At 34.5% G+C, this 21,125-nt stretch overlaps 13 protein-coding genes and 4 pseudogenes across 17 annotated transcripts, besides 1 other annotated feature; 7 read left to right on the top strand and 10 right to left on the bottom strand.

The window, feature by feature from the left end:
• Positions 1-21,125: part of a mobile genetic element that runs on past both edges of the window.
• TVAGG3_0799250 (uncharacterized protein) lies at positions 960-2,497 on the bottom strand (the record flags this gene model as incomplete). Its single annotated transcript, XM_051247234.1, has 1 exon — positions 960-2,497. A coding segment is annotated over one exon (1,538 nt), but the record flags the coding sequence as incomplete, so codon positions are not given.
• Positions 2,525-2,950, bottom strand: TVAGG3_0799260 (uncharacterized protein; the record flags this gene model as incomplete). Its single annotated transcript, XM_051247235.1, has 1 exon — positions 2,525-2,950. The coding sequence occupies one exon, from the start codon at positions 2,948-2,950 to the stop codon at positions 2,525-2,527; it is 426 nt and encodes a 141-aa protein (XP_051082710.1).
• Positions 3,586-4,150, top strand: TVAGG3_0799270 (annotated as a pseudogene). Its single transcript has one exon. A coding segment is annotated over exon 1 (565 nt).
• TVAGG3_0799280 (organellar and viral DNA polymerase type B) lies at positions 4,347-4,830 on the bottom strand (the record flags this gene model as incomplete). The annotated part of the gene is made up of 1 exon (XM_051247236.1): positions 4,347-4,830. A coding segment is annotated over one exon (484 nt), but the record flags the coding sequence as incomplete, so codon positions are not given.
• Positions 6,233-7,078, bottom strand: TVAGG3_0799290 (annotated as a pseudogene). The gene has a single exon. A coding segment is annotated over exon 1 (846 nt).
• TVAGG3_0799300 (organellar and viral DNA polymerase type B) lies at positions 7,209-8,165 on the bottom strand (the record flags this gene model as incomplete). Its single annotated transcript, XM_051247237.1, has 1 exon — positions 7,209-8,165. A coding segment is annotated over one exon (957 nt), but the record flags the coding sequence as incomplete, so codon positions are not given.
• Positions 8,257-8,730, top strand: TVAGG3_0799310 (uncharacterized protein; the record flags this gene model as incomplete). Its single annotated transcript, XM_051247238.1, has 1 exon — positions 8,257-8,730. The coding sequence occupies one exon, from the start codon at positions 8,257-8,259 to the stop codon at positions 8,728-8,730; it is 474 nt and encodes a 157-aa protein (XP_051082713.1).
• TVAGG3_0799320 (KilA, N-terminal/APSES-type HTH, DNA-binding family) lies at positions 8,956-9,570 on the bottom strand (the record flags this gene model as incomplete). The annotated part of the gene is made up of 1 exon (XM_051247239.1): positions 8,956-9,570. A coding segment is annotated over one exon (615 nt), but the record flags the coding sequence as incomplete, so codon positions are not given.
• On the top strand, positions 9,801-10,175 carry TVAGG3_0799330 (uncharacterized protein; the record flags this gene model as incomplete). Its single annotated transcript, XM_051247240.1, has 1 exon — positions 9,801-10,175. The coding sequence occupies one exon, from the start codon at positions 9,801-9,803 to the stop codon at positions 10,173-10,175; it is 375 nt and encodes a 124-aa protein (XP_051082715.1).
• TVAGG3_0799340 (organellar and viral DNA polymerase type B) lies at positions 11,069-11,626 on the top strand (the record flags this gene model as incomplete). Its single annotated transcript, XM_001289086.1, has 1 exon — positions 11,069-11,626. The coding sequence occupies one exon, from the start codon at positions 11,069-11,071 to the stop codon at positions 11,624-11,626; it is 558 nt and encodes a 185-aa protein (XP_001289087.1).
• Positions 11,790-12,200, top strand: TVAGG3_0799350 (uncharacterized protein; the record flags this gene model as incomplete). Its single annotated transcript, XM_051247241.1, has 1 exon — positions 11,790-12,200. One exon carries the CDS (start codon positions 11,790-11,792, stop codon positions 12,198-12,200), a length of 411 nt encoding a protein of 136 aa, XP_051082716.1.
• On the bottom strand, positions 12,860-13,429 carry TVAGG3_0799360 (integrase core domain containing protein family; the record flags this gene model as incomplete). The annotated part of the gene is made up of 1 exon (XM_051247242.1): positions 12,860-13,429. A coding segment is annotated over one exon (570 nt), but the record flags the coding sequence as incomplete, so codon positions are not given.
• On the bottom strand, positions 13,597-14,441 carry TVAGG3_0799370 (keratin-associated protein family; the record flags this gene model as incomplete). The annotated part of the gene is made up of 1 exon (XM_051247243.1): positions 13,597-14,441. A coding segment is annotated over one exon (845 nt), but the record flags the coding sequence as incomplete, so codon positions are not given.
• On the bottom strand, positions 15,536-15,679 carry TVAGG3_0799380 (uncharacterized protein; the record flags this gene model as incomplete). The annotated part of the gene is made up of 1 exon (XM_051247244.1): positions 15,536-15,679. A coding segment is annotated over one exon (144 nt), but the record flags the coding sequence as incomplete, so codon positions are not given.
• Positions 16,179-16,919, bottom strand: TVAGG3_0799390 (organellar and viral DNA polymerase type B; the record flags this gene model as incomplete). Its single annotated transcript, XM_051247245.1, has 1 exon — positions 16,179-16,919. A coding segment is annotated over one exon (741 nt), but the record flags the coding sequence as incomplete, so codon positions are not given.
• TVAGG3_0799400 lies at positions 16,926-17,713 on the top strand (annotated as a pseudogene). Its single transcript has one exon. A coding segment is annotated over exon 1 (788 nt).
• Positions 19,990-20,755, top strand: TVAGG3_0799410 (annotated as a pseudogene). The gene has a single exon. A coding segment is annotated over exon 1 (766 nt).

Raw genomic sequence — 21,125 nt, forward strand, 5'->3', positions numbered from 1 at the left:
TCATTTATGTAAAAATAAAAATAAAAAATAAACTTAAAAATTAATGATATCACCACCCTCACACGTATGAAAACATAGCACAAAAATAAATTTAGGTGAAGTGGTGAGATCTCACCTCTTTTTTCACCTGTTTTTTCACCCGTTGAATTCATTGCTTTATAACTCTTCTAACTTCTTCTTAAGTTCAGCAATGTTGTCCTCATGAAGTTTAATCTTCCTTAATATACCTTCTCTATCTAATGGTTGCTTTATCTTTCTAAACTGAACTCTACCATCCTTCATAGTATGAACGTAAAAACCTTCTGGAACCGCTCCTGATTTAATGTATTCTACCAAAAATTTTTGTTTCATTGCTTCAGTGACTTTAGTCGTCATTTTACTCTAAATAAAATGTTCAAATAAAATAAAACTAACATTATTTTTTCAGTAAGGAAACGCAGGAGTTTTACGATTTATTTGAGGAGTAGGTTCTGGTTTAAATGTTGGAGTCGGTTTTGGAGTTGACTTTTGAACAGGAGTTTGTACTTTCATAGGTTCAGGAGTCATTGAAGGTGTTGTTTGTGAAGGCGTTGGTTTTGACGTTGGTTTTGGCGATGGTGTCGGAGTTTGTTCAAATTCAGCTACTTCAGTATTATTTATAACATTTGCTTTATTTCTTTTCAACATCATTACTGCTCCTGCTGTAGCTAGCAAACCTAGTGGGAGACCATATTTTATATAAGGACTTGACCAAATGCTATTTTTGACAGGAGCTGGTGGAACACCTAACCTTGGTGAGACTGCTCTTTGCCATTGTGCAGCTCGTAAGAAATATTCAATAGGTGCTCCATAATCGTTTGGTAAAGTTTGTTTCATAGATGGTGAAGGTTCACGAGAGCTTGATAGAACTCATTTATAAGCTTTAAAAATAAACGTTCATCCTTTATTCCTCACTGTCGTCCGTGGCTAAGTTATAGTCGTCAAGTCTTATTATTGGTATGCCTGACTGTCTTACTTGTATTGCAAAGCAACAATCCCTCATAAATCCAATAAGTGGCTTTGGTACGTTTTCAGTTGCTAGTTCAATAGGTCCTTTAACAGACAATTTGTATGTTATTGGAGCAGTAGATGTTTGACCTTGCTGGAAGCAAAAGTCCACTTCTGTTGGAAAACCACATAAGAAATGTGTGTTGTCATAGCTATCCCATTTATGTTCCACACTACCATCATCCACCAATGACCTCATAACATCTTCATTAAATCCAATCATATCATTGTTTGTATTGCAAGCGTTCGCAACCATTTCATAAAATACAGGTCCATATGATTTTTCAGGTTCTGCAGGCATATTTCCATAAGCTCCCATGGAAAGCTGAAGATATTTAAACTTAGGGTTCTCAAAATTAACATAATAGTTGTCTTTCTTTCTAAATAGTGCCCAAATACTTTTAACATTAATAGGCGTATAAGCTGCTGTAAATGTTGCACTTGAACTATCTGTATTCTTTGAGAATGAACCGTCCATAGGAATCCAATCCATAACTTTAACAGGAAAACATAAAGCCTCGTTTGTATAATGTTCTACAAGTTCTGTATAAATGTTAGGGTCTAAAGAGAATGACTTTGGATGAATGAAACATTCATTAAAATCCATCTTTGTTCGAAATAGTTGCTGGTTTACAGTTGTAATAGTAACTGTTCCACTAGCTTCTACTGCCTTCGTTATCATAGTGAATGGTTCATTCCATGGAACAAATTTATTTGTCGGTGGATTTGAATCTGAAGCAAATGCAACTTTAAGAGTTGGATTGAAAGCAATGATATCATTTACAGATATAGATGTGCATTGTAAGGCGTCGCTACTGAACTTTACTTTAAGCTGAATGTTTCCTGCAAAAGCTGGAATAAATCGAATAGCTTCTAATGGAAGGAATCTTCTAACAGGAATTCTTAAACGAAGCTTAAAATCAAATGATTTTCCTGCTGTAATTGGACCACTAACAATTTGTCCTGTTCTGCATGTTCCCGAATGACTCCATACATCTTCATGTCGAGTCTTTGAAAAAACATCTACTTTCTTTATTTGTTCGGTAGTTTGTGAGTTTGAAGTTATATATGCTTCTTCTCTTGCGTTGTCTTGAGAATATACGATACGACCATTTGCAAGGATTTGATATCCAGCAACTGCATAGAAAGCGTCATCGAAACCAATCCAAAATCCTGGTGGGTTTGTTTTATTGGAACCTGAACCAATTTCTTTATCTACAATAAATTGACCTTCCATTTTATACGTAATGAATGTATTGTAAAGGTCCAACATATTTTCACCAGGAGGTGAGAGATTGAATGTTACCCATGTGTTATCTTTAGCAGTTCCAGGTTGTGATGGAATCTTTGCGTCAGAATATTTTCTATTAGTGTCACCAATTTGAACTGCATTGTCTATGATATCGAAATATGAGCGAATCTGATGAATATGCTCTGCTGGAGTAAATTCGTTTAACTGTTCGTTCTGCATGTATTTACTTCAGATAAAAATATCTATTTACTTCATTATTCTCACTCTTCTTCTTGGTATTCGTGGTGGAAGTTGTTTCTTGACATTTTCAATGAACTGTACATTCTCTTTTGTCTCAACTTCTTTCACTGGCGGGTCAGGGTTCTTTGACTCGGTTTGTTTTTCAATGAAATTCACGAACTTTGCAATAAGCTCTTGGTTCGTTATTGAAAGTACATCTGGCTTCTTTTCTTCTTGTTCTTTTGGTGGCTCAGTTTGAACAGAAGGTTTTATATGGACTTCACCCTTGCCATGCACCTTAATGTTGTCGCTCTCTGCATTCGCTAATGGTACCTTTCTTTTTCTTACGTATATTTTACCATCTTTACTCTGACTTACGTAATAGAAAGGATGTTGTATTCCTCTTGCGTCATTTAATATAATAGACTCTCGCTCTGATTTTGACAAGCTCATTTTACATCGGTTAAAGTTTTAAGTTAGTTTTTTATCTACAGTCAAATGACTCAGACAAGTCATATGGACAAGACCCAAGGTGTCATAGATGTTGAAGCATTGAAGAAAGAAATTCGCGAGCAAATTTTATCCGAATGAAGGAACAAAAACAAGAACAAAAGCCAGAGAGACCAAAGAGAAAACTTAGTGAAAAACAACTAGCTGCATTAGCTGCTGGAAGACAGAAGAACCCACGTTTGCTGGCGAAAAAAGCTAGAGAAGAAGCAAAAGCAAAGGAAGAACAAAAGCAAAGGAAGCTGAAGCAAAGAAAGAGTAAATGGTTTATTTTTATCCAAACTAAATGTATAGACAAATACCTTTATCTGTTGCGTTCAGTAGTGAAAACCCTGACGTCAAAATAAAGGGGAACAGAGTAAACGTTTAAGTTTCCAACAGACTGGATTGTGAACATAAATGAAGAGAAGTACATTGGCATAACATCTATGTATATAACACGTGCTTTCAGAAAGGTTGACTTTATACTTCAAGTCGAGATAGAAAATGACGAACAGTCTTTAAGCGCCCAAAACATTCACATATACAAATACTTTAAAGACGATACAACATTGTTGCAATGTATGATTTCATTTAATGAGATGTTCGAGAAAAAGTTCAACATTGAAGTACAAACTTTACAGCCTTTACGTGAGTTTCTTGCACAACTGAAGGAAGAAGGTAGTCAGCCACAACTTATAGACTTTCATTATGAATTTAATGAAAATGAAGATGGAACACATGACTGTCAATTCATTGTATTCTCACCATTCAATGAAGTCGCTAAAAAGAAAGAAAATCCATTACGTATAAGATTTCAAATCTCCGAACCAAGTGATGATTTTAAGAATGTTTTCAATTATGATGCAATGCTTCCGAGGAAAAATGAATTTTCAAAGATTGTAACACCTGGCATTTGGGATAGAAAGCAAGCAATACTTTACTCTAATATAGCCAAAGGCGTTGAAAATGAGTTCATTGGTCATACAAGAACTTCACCACTTCCTAACCCTAAATACTATAAATTAACTGGCTTCAATCGTGAGTTTTGGAATAGACATGTTCTCCACTCATGACCATAAATGTCCAGTGTTCTTGCCTCCAGATGGGAAGGACTGTCTCTACATTGAAGCACAACTCTTAAACTCTACCATCGCAGTATTGTAAAATCTACGCTAGCTTTATTTTTATCACGAATGACCTCATTGCTGACAAAAATAAATGACCTCATTCATGACCTCATTGCTGACAAAAATAAGCGCTAGCGCAAGGGCGAAGCCCATGACCTCAGAACTTCAACTTACGAATAAAGCTTGTTTTAGTCGTTATTGAAAAGTTGAACTTTTCAGCAAAGCAAGGTTGAATGACTTACATAAGTCGAATGCAATCTCTTGACCATCATAAAGTGCTTTGTAAAGTTTCATTAAACTGAACTCAGAGTCTTTGTCATATGTTCCAACAGGTATGTGAATGTTCTTATCTTCATTGTAATAGCATTGTATAGCTTCAGGAAACATTTCATTAGCGGTTAAAGCAATAACATCTTGCTTCACGCCTTTCATTCTGCAGTGAAATGCAACTTCATTTAAATCGTTAGTGAGTAAGTCTATGTAGGTCTTCTTTCCACAGAAAATACTTTTATAAGCTAAACTTTGTTTTCCAGGTGTTATTTCTGCAAAGTCGCTATGAAATTGACCAAGGTTCTTTCCTATAAGTTCGCGACCATATCTCTTCTTAAACTCTGCTGCAAGCTTTGGTATGTCTTCATTATATAAGTGCATACTGTCGGTATCCTGGTAAAAGATTTGAAGACCCATATCTTCAGCAGTACAGAATACTTCATTCATAATACGTTTTGACATAGACAGAATATTAACACAAGTGGACAGAAGTTAAAGTGTCTGCAAATGCTTTGTTAGCTTGAAAATAGTTTTATCTGAACCATCCAAACCTTCGAACTTCACTATATGGTTGTAATTTCTTATAGCATATCTTATAGCATCTTTGTCATTTACTATGGTTATTTTTGACTCAATAGGAGATAGAATAGTTTTGCCATAAATGCTGTTCAGAATGAGTTTATAATTTCTTGTAAGGGGTTTCCTTCTTTCTTATACTTTAACCTTAACTCAAACAACTTCTTTACTTCATCTCTTATTCTCATATCTCTGTTTCCATCGTAATAGTATCCTTGCAACACTTCACATTTGACACATTGATATTTATGAGGTCTTGTAATGTTATATGGTCAACATACATGAGACAGCAAGTGTTTGAACTTCTTGGAACGTTAAGTTCTGGATTTAGTTCAGGGTCGCAAACTATTAAATGAAAGTGTCTGGGTATACCAATCTCTGTTATCTTAATGAGAACAAAGAAGCCAGACATAAACTTTTCACCAATGGGTTCCTTTTGGTCATCATCGAATAAATGTCTCATGAGATACTCTGTGCTTAACATTTCTTCCTTCAATACTTTTGGAATTCCTTCTAAAGTATAAAGTCTTGCTATAGCTGAAGGATATAATGAAATAGTGTCTAAGTCAGCAATGAGTTTCTTTTTTGCTCTTTTGTTTCATGTTATCTGACAACATACATCTTCCACCTTGAATGCATCTCGAAATAAATTTCTCTGGTTTATTTGAGAGGTCATAAAGATTTCCATTCGGGAAGTATACTCTGTTCTCAAACAATTTGTTAGCAATAGAACAAATACTAACGTAGTCATAAACGTTTAAATCAAACTCTTTCAATAAGTCATTGCGGAACTTTACAAAACCTTCTCTTAAAATTCTTACATCTTGTTTGCAGTAAAACGTGCTATATTTTCTAAGTCGAAGTGGTTTTCATCTATTCTGCAACCTTTGATGGAATCTATGTTTTTCATGAATGTATCTGCATCATGGATAAACTTACATGCTTCAGAAATGACACCAGTTCTGTTGTCATTTGCTAACAAACACTGCTGTAGTAGTTATATGGAAATACTTCTTTCGGTCCTGTTTGTAAGTTAAACATAGCAGGAAATAGTTTAAGCTTCTTATTTATAACACTGTAAGAGTCTTTTATAATAATTGCCCGTCTTTATATAAACCAGTTATTTGCATTGTTCGTGAACCTTTAATGATGGGAGTTCCTTTCACTTCTGTCATGTGTCTTAAGATGAAGTTTATGTCATAACTGAGGTTGTGGAAATATATTAAACTCTTGTCAGGAAGTCTTTCCAAAAATTCTGTTGCACAGTTTTGACCCCAAATGCTTTCACTCACTGAACCATCTTCACTGTCATAACAGATGTTAAAAGCTTTATGAAAGCCGTCTGTGCTACACTCAAAGTCAGCAAAGAAAACGTGCTCAGGAATGAATTTACATTTAGCTTTATTTACTTCTTTTGACTCTGCTTTCTTCTTCAGTTGTACACAATACTTTGGAGCATATGTCAAATCTTTAAATGGTGCAAGGTTCTGTTTATATAAGTCAGTAGTATATGTGAAAAGTTCTCCATAAGAAATAGGTTCGAAATATTTGCACTCCCACAATGTTTTCATAACATCCCATAGCGGTGTTGTTCTATCATAACGAACTACATATTTATCTTCTCTCTTTGTATAAATCTTCATCTGTTTCTCAATGTTCATTCCACCACACTCCTTCAAGATTTCTATATAGTTTCGAATGAAGTATGTTGTCATTGGTAATCTTTCATTTAGCATGTAGTGGTCTTCAACAAGAAGTAAGTCAATAGTTCTAACAGTTTCGCATTCTTTTGGTATATATCTCTTTATTTCATTATGTCTTGAGTCATTGAAATAACCAATGGTAACATTAAATGCTATACCTGTTGAATCGGAAATTTCTTGTACTTTACTTTGAGGAAAGTCTCTAACACGAATGACTTCTCTCATGTGGTCAATAGTTTCTTCATTTACTCCAGCCTGAATGCAAGCATAAACGAAACAATTGTCCTCTGTCATAAGTGTTGCAGTTCTTTTGTTCAGTTCATTGAAGATTTGGTAGCGTTCAAGATTTATAGGTAATGTGCAAAGATACTTCCAGAACTGACCGCTTCTCTTCTTATAAAACTTCTTTTCACCATTATCTTTCCAAAAGCTTTCTATAAGTGCTGGGTTTCCTGTTTGCTTAAGAGCTTCCAAAATGGCTTTCTGGTCATTTGTCAGTGTGCTTTCATCTCTATATGGTCTCTTTTTTGGTTTGCCTTTCTTTACATCTGACATCGTTAAGCCTTCATATTCTGTTAAATCATACATCTTTATTTCGGTAAGATTCTTTATGTTTGTCAAGAAGAAGTCATAGTGCATTTCAACAATACCTGCAGCATTTGCTTCTATCTCTGATATAAAGTTCTCCTTCAAGAGCTGATGTAGTAATGTTCCAATATTATTGAGGTTTAACGTAGAACATTCATACTTTCCACCAAGTTTATAACATACCATCCATCTCTGTTGCGAGTTTATTTTAATTTTCTCTAAGAGTCTCATGAAAACCTTACCGAAATGTTTGTGTAAGTAGTCTCTGTTTGGTTCATCTAAAGCTTCGATGTTAAAGTCAATGAGTCTATTGCCTGACTTCACATTTCTCTTCCTATTCTCTTCATCTTTCTTTAACCATCTCTCACCTTCTTTTGGTTTGTCGTCAATGGAACGAATGACATCGTTAGCTTTGCGAACTTGTTCTATAGCACTTTTAAACATCTCTCTTCTCTGTTGTTTCAGTGTGTCATCTCTCTTTCGTGTTTCACCAACGTTTGCATGGGCTACGCCCGCGCCGTCATGCGGCTTTGTTATGTCAAACATCTCTCTTCTTACTTCATGAGGTACAGCTCTTCTTGTTTCACCAACGTTTGCATGGGCTACGCCCGCGCCGTCATGCGGCTTTGTTATGTCAAACATCTCTCTTCTTACTTCATGAGGTATTGAACGTCTATGATATAAGTCAATAGCAATGTCATTTAAAGGAAATGCTCTTGCATGGACTTCGTCCTCGCCGCGTTGCGGCTTTATGAACTCATGAATTCTATCATAACTTATTGCACCATTATAGTCTTTAATGAAGTCAGCGAGTGCTTTTTTGTTTGTTGCGTAATGCTTTGCAACATCTATATTAGCTTCTGTAAGAAGTTGTTTTATTTCCGAGTGTTCTAACTTAGACAACTTCCGATACATCTTTAGTAGGAAATAAAAAAATATTTTTTGAAAAAATTAGATTAGATTTTTTTTAAGTTATTTTTCAAAATAATTTAATATTTTTATTTTAATGAAACACATGCAAGATTGCAAGTTCTTTTCATACAATGCTCTCGCTACTGCCATCAAGAATGAGTTCAATAATGCTTCAAACGTTAATGTTATCTTTAACAAGAAGTTTGTGAAAGAATCTAAGTTTGGTCAGTATGTCAGACCATTAGCTATCGTCATTGACCGCAAACGTTATACTTCACAAGAGTTAGCAGTAGTTTTGAAACAAAAGGGTTTCTTCGTGAATGTCAAAGATACACACTATACTGTCATAAAGAACTCCAACATTGACTTCTTCAGTATTGCTATGAATCTTTCCGAACAGAAAGAATATAAGAAGGGTGAAACATCTGTGAAATATTATCCTTCATCTCTGAAGACAATAACGAACAAAGATGTTATACAGAAATTCTTACCAAAGGTTGAAGAAGCTTCAATTGACATTGACGAAGGAAGTGAAATGGTTGAAGAAATTGACCCTGAAGCTATTTAACCAAAAATATATTTTTGGTGAAGAGGTGAGATATCACCTAGCCGCTTTGCGGCTCTGACCCTTTGGGTCTGTTTTTTCACCTCATTCTCTCTTCGTTAATGTTGTCGTGACTTCTTCGTTAATGTTGTCGTGACTTCATTCTTCCTCTTTGAAGTTATCGAAATATTCTGTTATTTTTTCCTTCAGTAATGTTAAGTCTTCTTTGAAGGTAAGTATTGTGCAACCTTTGATGTCATAGTGTGTTTGAGGAAGAGTATTTTTGACAATTTCTTTTATTTGCTCATTCGGTGTCATTGAAATCGGTAAGTTTTCACGATAGAACCAGTTTCTGTCAGATTTATATATTTTAGCAAGGTCGTAAAAGCTTTTGTTGTTTCTTCTGACTAAATGCAACATAACCATATCTCTATCTTCTTCTTTCTCCAACTCTTCAGTATAAATCATATACTTATAACTCTTTTCCTTTCCTTTTGGTACTGAACGTGGTATTCTTTTCTGTATGCTTTTGTCTTTGGATTCAATGACTTCATCTTTTGCTTGAAGTTTCTTTTCCATCTGTTCGCGTTCTGCTTTATATAGTTCATCTAACATCATGAAAATATAACAAGCATAACGAGGTGAAGCCCACATTGCTACAGCGTTTACTAAAAGTCTATGAACATAATAACCTTTCAAACCAGGTGCCAAATTCTTGCGATTTTCGTACGGAATCTCTTCCCTCGGTTTTCCGAGGGAAGCAATCATATGAGGAAATTCTTCTAAAAGTTCTTTTGTCTGTTGGTTTTCAAACCAATGATATGCTTGCTTTGTAGAACGAAGAGCGTTCATTATACTTTGCATTTGGTACATGTCATCTTTGACAGAACGAATGAGTCTCAATTGTTTGTTATATTGTATGTATTCGTATTCTTCATTTATGGCTTCATGGACTATAACTGTTGTTGTGTTCTCTAATGTTGACATTACTGTTCTTACATACAGGATAAAAAAATAAATAAAATAAAAACTAACTTTATTTTTTCTGAGATAAACACTATTTCTTCACAACATTAAATTTTATCCTGTATGAAATGACTTTAAAAAGATTATTGACTGACTTCGAATACTATCTCATTGACGCACTGACAGACCCTCAAAACTGTGTTGAAAGTTCTTTAAGCTTTAAGATTGAAGGTACGACGCATTTTGTCTTCACTTACGTATTGAAAGAATATGACCGTTATCATAACGAAGTGAATCAAACACTAATAAAATTTGTAGATAAAAAATTGGTTAACAATGAATATTTTAAACGTGAAGACCCAAACACTGCTGGAGATGATGAAGAATACAGACAAGTTATTGAAAAAAATAACGCAAGATTAGATGCAATAGAAAAGAAGTTTAATGAATGTCTTACAAACACGTATGAATATCTTATGCAGTGGGAAGCCAGATGGAAATAAATTTACGTCAAATATGCAATTTATAAAATCTTATGTCGACAGGCTACGTAGCACAGTGGTCTAAGGTGGTGTTATGGAGGGGTCAGGGTCTGTGGTTCGAACCGCGACAGCGCCGTATTTTCTTATTTTCTTTATTTGTCTTGTTTGTCGTGAATAAAAAGTGTCATAAAAGTGCTCTATCTTCCACGGGAATAAATAAAAAATTTACTTTATTTCTTCTTTATTTCTTTGTTCCCGTGGAAGAAGGGTTTTGCTGTTTTTTCTCAGCCAAAATCAATGATTTTTTCATTTTTGGAATCCTTAGCAAATGAGGAATCTTTTCTCTCGTGGAAGCTTTGACCTAAAATATAATTTAGGTGAAGAGGTGAGATCTCACCTGTTTTTTCACCTCTTTTTTCACCTCTTGAATTTTCATGAATTTCCTTAAGATAGAAAAATAACGTTAGTTTTATTTTTATTTATTTTTTTATTTTGTATGTAAAGATATGATTTCAACAATCGGCACAACAACAATTCAAGCCGCGAACGGCGGGACTCTGTCCACAACAACTTCACCAAACTCGTTAGTCATGAATCCAACATCTATGTTAGTAGAGATGAAAAGCTTCATTCCTTCTTCATATACTTTCGAAACAAAAATCCAGAAGATAAAGCAAGAACTTTTAACAAGTAATTTAGACTGTAGTGCGAAAGATGAAACAAATGAACAGTATCTTTATGAAATGCAGGACATTATTGACCATTTACCTAAACTACCTGAAATTCAGCATCAAAAACTAACTATTCCTGAATTCGATGAAATAGAAGTGAAACCAACTGACTCAGTAGAAATAAAGAAGTTCATTCGAAAGGTAAACTATGAGTTTCTAGGATTTCATTGCAACCATAAGGTTATGGACAAAGATTGCGACATGGTATATAAGAATGTTTCTGACATATATAAATCCGGGGAGTTTAAGACCTACGATAACTTTGTTTCGTTAGTTGCTGAATGTGTATGGCAGATAAGAGATAAAGATAGAAGAGGTAAAATATGGAACGAACAGATAAGACCAACTGCTTTTGAGTTAAAGAAAACCATTGACGCTTTAGTTGTTTTAGCAGGTAAGGTTTCAATGTATAACGCAAAAATGAACCCGCAATGTTCTAAATGTAAAGCAGCAATTAGGAAATATAACTACTCCGTCAAAGAGATAGAAAGAATGCGAAACGACTATGCAGACTTAAAGAAAGAAGCAGAAAAGCCAGCAGAAAATAAAATGGACATGTTAGCATTTCTGAACAAAAACTATCCAACTGCTGACGATTTCCTTCTATCTGACGTCAAGAAGAAATATAAAGAAACTTTCGGCATTGTTAAAACTTTTGACATACTGACAGAAGAAATAGAAGCTACGAAATTGTTTAGGATTTCAAATATACATCGTACAATTCATGTAAAACGCTTGTGAAAAACTGGGGTGAGAAAACAGGTGAAAAAAGAGGTGACATCTCACCTCTTCACCTATAATATATTTTTGCTTTAATTAAATGCTTTCCGGAAACGTCGATGAAAATCATATGGACAAATTATATGAAAAAATTAATAATGATTACCCCTCATTAACCAGGGAAATGACGGATTCTATAGTTCGTAAATTCGATGAAATACAGGATATGTGGTTCGACAGATTCGACATGAACGATAAGGAAAAGAGAAAGAACGATAACAATTTACTTACTAAAAGAATCCTAAAATCTAAAATAGGTGAAGCTTCAACATTTAACACAGTACATAACTTTTACACCGCTGTTTATATTTTCAATAATTTATTTAACGATGAACGAGAAAGAAAAAGTATGTTTAACGGAAGAAATGAATATGATTTTATCCTTTGTGCTGTTCGGGATGTTGACATGAAACTAAAGAAAATATTCTTATTACAAGATGACACGGTTGAAGATGAAGTCAATGAGTTTTTAAATCGTGATTTAAATGAAATTGATGAAGTTATGACCGAATGTTATAAAAAGTTCAAGAGGTGAAAAAAGAGGTGAGAAAACAGGTGAAATCTCACCTCTTCACCTCAATTATATTTTTGGTGTAAATTTATGACAAAAATAAATGGTACCATTAATGATATCATGACTGTTCTCATTCATGTCTGATTTTACATCCAACGAAAAAGTTTAGAAGAATTTTCTTATTCTTTCTGGCATGTTTTTATCTTTCCAGTACTCCCGCTCTAATGGTCCCAGATGAGTTGGTTTAGATTCTCTCAAGTTCTTAGATGGTATAACATCTTCAACGCCTCCTTCATATCTTACTTTATAAGTGTCATCGTTTGTGTTATAGTCAAGTATTTCAATAACCACTCCTCGCTTTGCTTCGTCAATGGTTTCAGCAAGTTTGCCATTACTACTTTCGACTAATTTATGTCGAGGGTAAAATGCTATGGAGTCGTCAGCAGCTTTTATAAGATATCCATTACCTTGCGTAGAGTCTACGATATAATAATTTCGACTTAACCTTAAACGTTTCTTTGTCAATGGTTTGTCGTCAAGAACTACACGAACTTTTGTACCAGGAATGAGGTAAATTGTGTTGAATTTCTGATATTTTGTGTTTGGCTTCGTTTCTTTTGTATATACTTTTCTTCTTGTTGTTGTGTCATTGAATTTGGTGTATGTCCTGTTGTAGAATGTGTTGAGGAATTATATACTTCGAGAAAATGTTTCATTGTTTCTTCGGTAAAGTCTCGCTCTTGATTTAAATCTCTGAGAGTCCTTATGAAGCGGTTAATGATACCGAGTATGTTATGGTTATGGTCTTCAGTAGTGTAGTGAGTTATGTTATGCTTAATGAGAAATTCTGTGATTTCGTTGCTGAGGTATGCACCGTCTTGGTCTGATGTTAAAATACTTGGGCTATGTTCTGCTACAAACTTTTGTAAAACTCTTAACACTTCATGAGTTCCTTTATTTCTCATTATATACGCATATGCTTTACGAGTGTTAACATTTATGAAGATGAGGAATGGTTTATGTCCTCCTTTTCTGCTTTGAATGAGAGTGTCAAATTGGTATGCGTCAGGAGTGTTGGAGTAAATTGGTAAAAAGTAGTCGTAAGGATTTATTTTTGTTTGATGTACAACATTTTTGTCAAAGAACCTTTTCACTTCAGCTCTGTTAGTAAATCCCGAACTCTTTGCAGCTTCATTGAACTTCTTAAATGACCTCCATGGATGTTGTTCGAATACTTCTTTCAAGCTCATTTATGTAAAGTTAAAGATTTTAACCAACTCGTATCCAAGCGTGCATTGTTATATAAGGAGGCATATAATCTTTTCCATTACCTGCTGGGTCTGTAATACCAGCTACAACATGTGTATGATTTCCTGCAGTTCCACAGAAAATACCTGTGCTAACATCTTTGGGGTCAGTTGTGATATCATATCTATGCATTCCCTGTCTATCCGAACCCGCTGCAAGATTTGTATAACCTCTTTTTGTTATTGAATGTGAATGGTTTCCTTCCACAGATGTTCTTCCACTGAACCTATGCATATGTGAAGGAAGGTTTTCAATACCTATTTTCTTTGAACCTCCCATCTTCATTGACTGCGTATTAGTGTAGAATGGAAAACTGTCAACTATTTCATACCATCTACCACCAAATAAAGTGTTTGGATTTATTGGATTCATAGACGTATAAACAGCTCCTATAGGATATATTAAATCATATATGCTCATAACTCTATAAACATATTCTAAAGAACTTATGTCATTAAATACCATTTGGAATGTATCTCCCGGATGAAATGTTGCATTTGTTCCACTTTTATAATGTAATGTTAGTTCAATAGAATTATCCAAGAAAAATTCAAAAGTATCTGGTTGAAGACCTCTAACAAATTCAAATGGAGTTGCTGGTTCACCATTTATAATTTCTGTTGTAAATGTCATTGTATCTGGTTTCGAAAATTTCTTTGTTAGTTCTGCATCCACATAAGTTTTATCTGCTTTCTTGTCTAACATTGCTGGTAGTTCATATGCTTCAAAGTTTCTGGCATGATCTTCGGTATTCCTGCAACTCTTATCTAAATTGTTAAGAGTATCTTTTACGCTTGTACTCGGATTCTCTAAAGGTGCACTTGAACCAAGGTCAAAGTTCAATATTATGTCGTCTGCTCTAACAGTAGTGAAGGATTTATGTGTATGGTTCTTGTCTGCTTTCTTGTCATATAAATCTTGAGCAGTGAATTTAATATTATGTTCATCCTTCATGACATAAACATCTTTACATCTAATGTTTCTCATCGTCGTTATGTCGTCATCCGATGTTAAACCTTGTGGAAAGTTAGGAGGTTTACAATATAATGCAGCCGCGTGCGGCGGGGCTCCGCCCTCCCCACCAGTTTCTTCAACCGTTCCTTCAATACTTTCTATAGCAACAGTTGTGAAGGATTTATGTGTATGGTTCTTGTCTGCTTTCTTATCTAACATTGCTGGTAGTTCATGTGCTTCAAAGTTTCTGGCATGACTTTCAATGTTCCTGCAACTGTTATCTAAACTGTTAAGAGTATCTTTTACGCTTGTACTTGGATTTTCTAATGGTGCACTTGAACCAAGGTCAAAGTTCAATATTATGTCGTCTGCTCTAACAGTAGTGAAGGATTTATGTGTATGGTTCTTGTCAGCTTTACTGTCTAAAGAAGTTTGAAGTTCATTTATATCGGAGATGTTGTGTTTATGAGATTTCAAAACTTTGTTCGTTGCGTCAAGTTCAACTTTGTCAGCTTTACTTTTAATAGCATCTTCAAACGTTATTTTTGCCTTAACTCTTAACATAAATCTTGGTTCAACTAATACACCATTAACAGAGAAAGTAGAGGCATAAATTTCATCGTTATAACTAAATGCTTCTGGTGCTTTACCTGTGTCATACTGTACAGTACAGCTTATGTCATAACCTTTAGCACGAATGTATTTATATCTTCTTTCATTAACATTTTTTGTCTTCGCTTCATCACTTCGTGTTAAATATCCATGGTAGTCCGTTATAATCTGTTCGTCTGAAGTTATATAATGAACGTGGTTTTTATCTGCTTTTTCGGCTAATTTCTCATTAACATCATTCACTTCTAATTCAACTCTTCCGCCAGAACTCTTATTATCATTAATCTTTTTCATTAATTCGGTAATTACGTCATAAAGACTATATTCTGTTTTCGGTTTTGTAAATAATGAGTCAAAATTTCTTTTCATCATTACATCGCTGACATTAATGATATCACCAATTCCTTTTTCATTTATTCTCTTCATTAATTCTGCAATAATGACGAATATATAATCTGTTAATTTATTCTCTTCATCGAGGGTTATAGAATGTTTTGAAATTGAATCATTAACTCCTCTAAATAAATCAATAACTTCAGGATACACGTTTTTAATGTCTTGAATAACCCGACCAGTATCCTCGCCACTATGTGGCTCTGAGCCCGTTGGGCTCTGTTGTTCATGTTCTTCGTTCCCGTCGTTACGTGGTTTTATATCTCTAACCATCATCAACGCAGCCATAACCGGAGGGTTTGTTGCTACCTGTTCGAAAATCCGTCCGTTATGTATGGTATATCTAAATAATTTCTTTGTGTTTGTTAAAACATTTGAAACAAGTCTTTTAAAACCATCTACAAAATTTCCTGTTTCACCTAATGTTCTTGCAGCATTTACAAGCTCACCCATTCCCGCTTTTGACCCCAAAAACGTCCATATTGCATTTATTTCACTCTGTATAGTTGTCCATTCAGCGAAACTAACACCCGCATTCGCTAAGCTGAAAATGAAATTCAGTGGATCGAACTTAATTCCACCTTCTTTTTCAATTTCAACGAACTCACTAACATGAGATTTTAAATATTCTTTCGTTAAAATTGTTTTCCCCGATGTTATGTCATTAACGAAACTATCACCGTCAAAAGTTAACGAATTCAATTTCGTCGTTGATGCTTTTATTTCATACACCGCTTTATCGATAGTTTTTGGCTCACCTTCTTTAGAAGCATATGAAACATTAATGAATGAATTATATGTATTCGTGAATGAATTAAAATCAATGATTTTCATTAATGACGCCTTTAATGATTCATTAACTGTTGAATCCCTTAAAACAATTAATGAACTGTCCTTTATGAAAGGTACACTGCAAACCGTCGAGTTTGGATCAAATGCTGTAGTTGGTGCAGGAATATTAATGATATAAGTCATTAAATCATTAAGTGACGTAAATAATGTTGTCGTTTTTGATTTAATTTCTTTAGCATCTGTTATATATGGTAATTTTATTTCTGTAGTTTCTGAATTAAAGATATTCGCTAAAATGTTTTGTAAACTGTTTTGAACAGCTGTGTAAACCGTTGAATTCGGAACTCTTACGATTTCACCATCCTTAATAAAAGGCATTGTACATGACGTAGTGCTTGGGTCAAATCTTTCGGGATTATAATTCAACATATATTCTAACGCTTCATATACAGACCTATAAACAGTTGTGTCGTTCTTCATGACAACTTCACCATTTACAATGAATGGCATTGTACATGGAGTTAAAATAGGGTCAAACTTTTCATAGTCCTTCCATGTTATGTATTTCTCGGTATTTCCATCAGAAATAACAATATATTTGTCAGTAAGTGTGAGAGAGTATTGACCAAAATATAAACGTTTAGCTCTGTCAGCTTCATACGCATATGCAGCAATACTCATATTTTAATGAGAATAAAATGTTGTTCTATTTGCAAAGTACAGACCCAAACGAATACGGGACAGTAAAGCTACAAACAAACTTAGGTCTTCAGAATGAAGCGCTTGCTTTCAGAGTTGTTGACTTCAATACTATCGCTTCATTCGTTATAACAGATGAAACAGATTTCATGGAGCTTGAAATAGATGGAAAGAAGCACGAAATAAGATTTCACAATAATGTAGAATATAAGATGGAAACATTAGCTGGAGTGTTAAATGCGCTCATAAATACTACAATAAACAAGGAGAACGAAGAAAACTTAATGAATGTTAAACTTATTGCAGGAGTTTTGAAGTTCAGTTATGCGAAGGAGTTTAAGATAACACGAATGAGTCATAGAGTTCAATTGCTTCTGGGAGCATACCATATGACATGTCCTTTGAAAAGTGTTGACAAAACGATTGAGATGAAATCTGTTCCATACGTATGTTATGGTAATTGTTTATACGTTGAGTCAAAAATAGCTAATGTCACAGGTATTTCAGGAGTTAATAGTAAAGGTTCAGTAGAATATAAATCCTTCTGTTATGCAGTCAATTCAATGTTCATTCCAAACGTTCCTGTCATAGTAACTCATTTAGGTAAATGGGTTCGCATTAGTCCTCATAATTTGAAAGACATGCAATTCAGACTTGTTGACTTTCAAGGAGAGCCTGTAGAACTGAAGGCACCAGTGCGAATGACTGTTGAAGTTGACTTTTTAGAAAATATTAAATGCAACAGCTTACAAGAGAACTCAGAGCTAAAAATATAAAGTATGAATGTTATGTATTAGGTCATGAACTTTGGTTATTGCTGTTTGATGAAACAAATGAGTTAGTTATGTCAGTCAAGAGAACAGAAAAAGGCGTCAAAGGCGCCGAGCGCAAAGCGCTATATTGTGTTAGTGAAAACTGCACCAAGTCAATAAGATTAGGTTTGCATTATGAAGATGAGTTCGATACTGTTGAAGAAGTTTTGGATAGATATTACAAATTGCTTTAATTTACTAAAAATATTTCAAACAAAGCTTATATTCTGTTGAAAGTTTTGTATACTCGTTCGAATATTTATACTTAAACTCAACTCCTGTAGTTCCTGGTGTTTCAATGATGCGGATGTTACCTATTTTCATGAATGGTGGCGTTTGACCACAGCATTCGATTTCAGGGTCGAGATAGTCAATGACACATTGTTTCCCTGTTATTCGTGATATAACATTTTCAAGGTCCTCCTTTGTTAGAATTATTTGGTTCTTGCTTATAAGATTTGTCAAAAGCTTCTTATCGTCTTTGAGTAAAATTGTTTGGTATAACTGAAGAAGGTAATGGTCTACGTTATCTGAAGGATTTGTTTGAACATTTATGTAAGGGTTGTCGTTGGCTTCTCTTGAAAGAATTTGGTCCAGTGGTGGATACTCTAACTTAACATCTGATGTAGCGTTAGCGTTTGAAGCTGTGTTTAAATTCACGGATTTCAGTTCTGGTTCTTTTTTTTCAAACACTCTGAACTATAGTTCTTTATGACAATATTGTTTGTCGTTCGTGAGTCAACATTTGATGTTGGTTCAATTGGAACATTAACGGCACCAGCTAAGATGGATTTGCTTCTCATTTCATATAGAATAAAAACCTTTTATATGTATGAAATGAACAATATACTCGACAAGGGTTTGAATGTAAAGCTAACGAATGAAAATATTGTTGAATTCACTGAGACAGGTGCTGTGTATAAAGATGTAGAACTACTGAACAAAAGAGCTAAGGGAAGAAGCAGGAACATGAACAAAGGGTGGAAGCCTATAAAAATTTATGTCAATGATGGCTCAGGAGGTTCAAACATAAAGTATGCAGAAAGTTATAGAGTTTATGCTCTCAAAGGTGAAAAGCCTTCATTTAAGAACAGCTATTCTAACGCATATCCTCAAAAGTAACGGATGGGAAGTGGATGATATGAATGACAGCAAAAATATTAACAGAAATGGCGACAGAGATGCATGGAATTTGTTTACCATCAGTCAATTGAAGGTTAAACTTTAAAACAATGTTGGTCGTTCCCATGGAATATTTTTGACTTTAATGGTATTAGTCATGATATGAATCTCAAGGTATGAACGAGGAGAGATGAGAGACTTATATGCTTCCCAAATTTCTTCAAAAGGTAATGTTATACCTGACTGTTTCCAAATGAGTTCAATATCATAGCGTGAGAAACCTTGAAAGATAACGAAGTCAGTTATGAGACGTTTTATGTTTAAAGCAAGAAACGCCATGTTTGCATAAGTATTGCTACAGTTAAGTGGTAATGTCTGACTTTAGTAATGATGTTAGCTAATGGTGAGTCAGGCTTTGACACTAAACCTTTTCCGGCGAAGTCGTCGCAAACGAGCAGAGTATTTGAAGGATACTTTTTGAAGGGGTATTTTGAAAGTTTTGACAGAATGTAGTTTGTAAGTCGTTTCATATCGTAAACTCCTGAGTATTGACGTAAGTGGTGTTTGTCAATAATTCTTTCCATCTCTTCTGAAGTCTTTTGCATTCCTGACTGTATAAATTCAACGATGGCATAATATTTCCTCTTACGTCGAATGTAACGTTGAAGAAATTCAATGAGTTCGCTATCTGGAACTTTAACGACAGAGGCTTGAACTTTTGACATAAATGTTTTCGCTGTTGAGTCCATAGAGTCTGAAGTTGCTGATATAATGATTTGGTCATAATATGAGTCATTTCCTAAACGTTCTGTTATGAGTATATGACGAATGAGGTTGAATGTCTTACCTGAACCCATCTTTCCACAATAGAAATACACACCATTTGAACAGAATTCATAGTCCTTACTGAAAGGAAGAATGAGAGAAGAGTTAAGTTTGTCTAGTTTCATTCATGTCTTCATCTACGTCATGTATTAAATGCTTCATTTTATCTTCATTAAAAATGCAAGTCAGAAATATTCAGAACATAGCACCGAGTCTAACTGACAAGAGTATAAAGATATACTATGAACACGTTATGATGAAACCTACCAAAATTCAAGAAAGTCAGTATACTTATGAATATCCAAGACACTGGGTAGAGTATGTAGGAGGTGAGAAAGCTATTGAAATCAGACAGGTTCGAAGTATTCCAGCAGGAAGGACAATATTATTGAAGAACTTTAATGTTTTGAGGTATAATGATGAAACAAAGAAGCAAGATAGTTTTCCCATTGCTGTGTATGTGAACCTAGACACAGGAGATGACATGAAAGTTTTTAACACAAAGCTTCAAACGGTAGTGAGAGAACAACTACTGCGGAAGGGCATCCATTACCTTCAGAAGTTACCATAGCATATAATTTTGAAACAAACTCAATAGATTTTAAAGTCATCTCTGCAAAGAAGTCAGGTTTTACATTTAATGAAGCAGATGTATATTCGAATGAAAACTTCAAAGCTATTGCATGGTTAGATAATGACGATTGCTTTAAGAAAATATTTAAATTCAGTGACTCAACGATGTCAATAGATGACCTTCGTGGAATGTTACCATCGATGTTTACAGTAGAAGGTTCAGCAGGATTGCTTACAAGATTGTCAATTGGTGGTATTTGGTCTCGTGAGAACATTGTTATAAAATCCAGTATAAGTGAATTTGCTGAAGAATCTATATTATGTCTTTCAAACTACATGTATTCGCCACCGAAGCATTATAGTATAACAAACTTTGTCAGTAAGTTTAACATAAGACTTGTCGAACCTTCTTCAATGAAAGATGTTGTGCTACCTAAAGATGGAAAGGATGGACTCATTATTGAGATGATTTTAATAGCATATTAAATGAGCTTGTTCTTGAAGGTCAGTCATGATGAAATAACTGTTGTAGAAGATGTTAGCAATTGTTCAGACATTTTGAAGCGAATAGATGAGATAAGAAAGAAGTTTATGAAGCCGCAACGCGGCGAGGACGAAGTCCATGAGAATGTTTATGTTTCATTGACTTTCTCCAGTAACGAGAACTTTTATGAGATAATATTGAAGAGAGATGATTTTAATATGGTGTAAATGGTAGCTTGGACAGCTTTAGGCGCAATGGGAACAAAAGCATTAGCATTTGGAGCAAAAGCACTTGGGCTTATGACGCAGTAAATAAAATGAGTGGAGGAAGGGTTTCGAAGACATTAGATGCAAATAAAGGAAGATTGGAGGC

The sequence above is a fragment of the Trichomonas vaginalis genome, chromosome VI (assembly GCF_026262505.1).
Source record: "Trichomonas vaginalis G3 chromosome VI, whole genome shotgun sequence".
Classification (NCBI taxonomy): Eukaryota; Parabasalia; order Trichomonadida; family Trichomonadidae; genus Trichomonas; species Trichomonas vaginalis.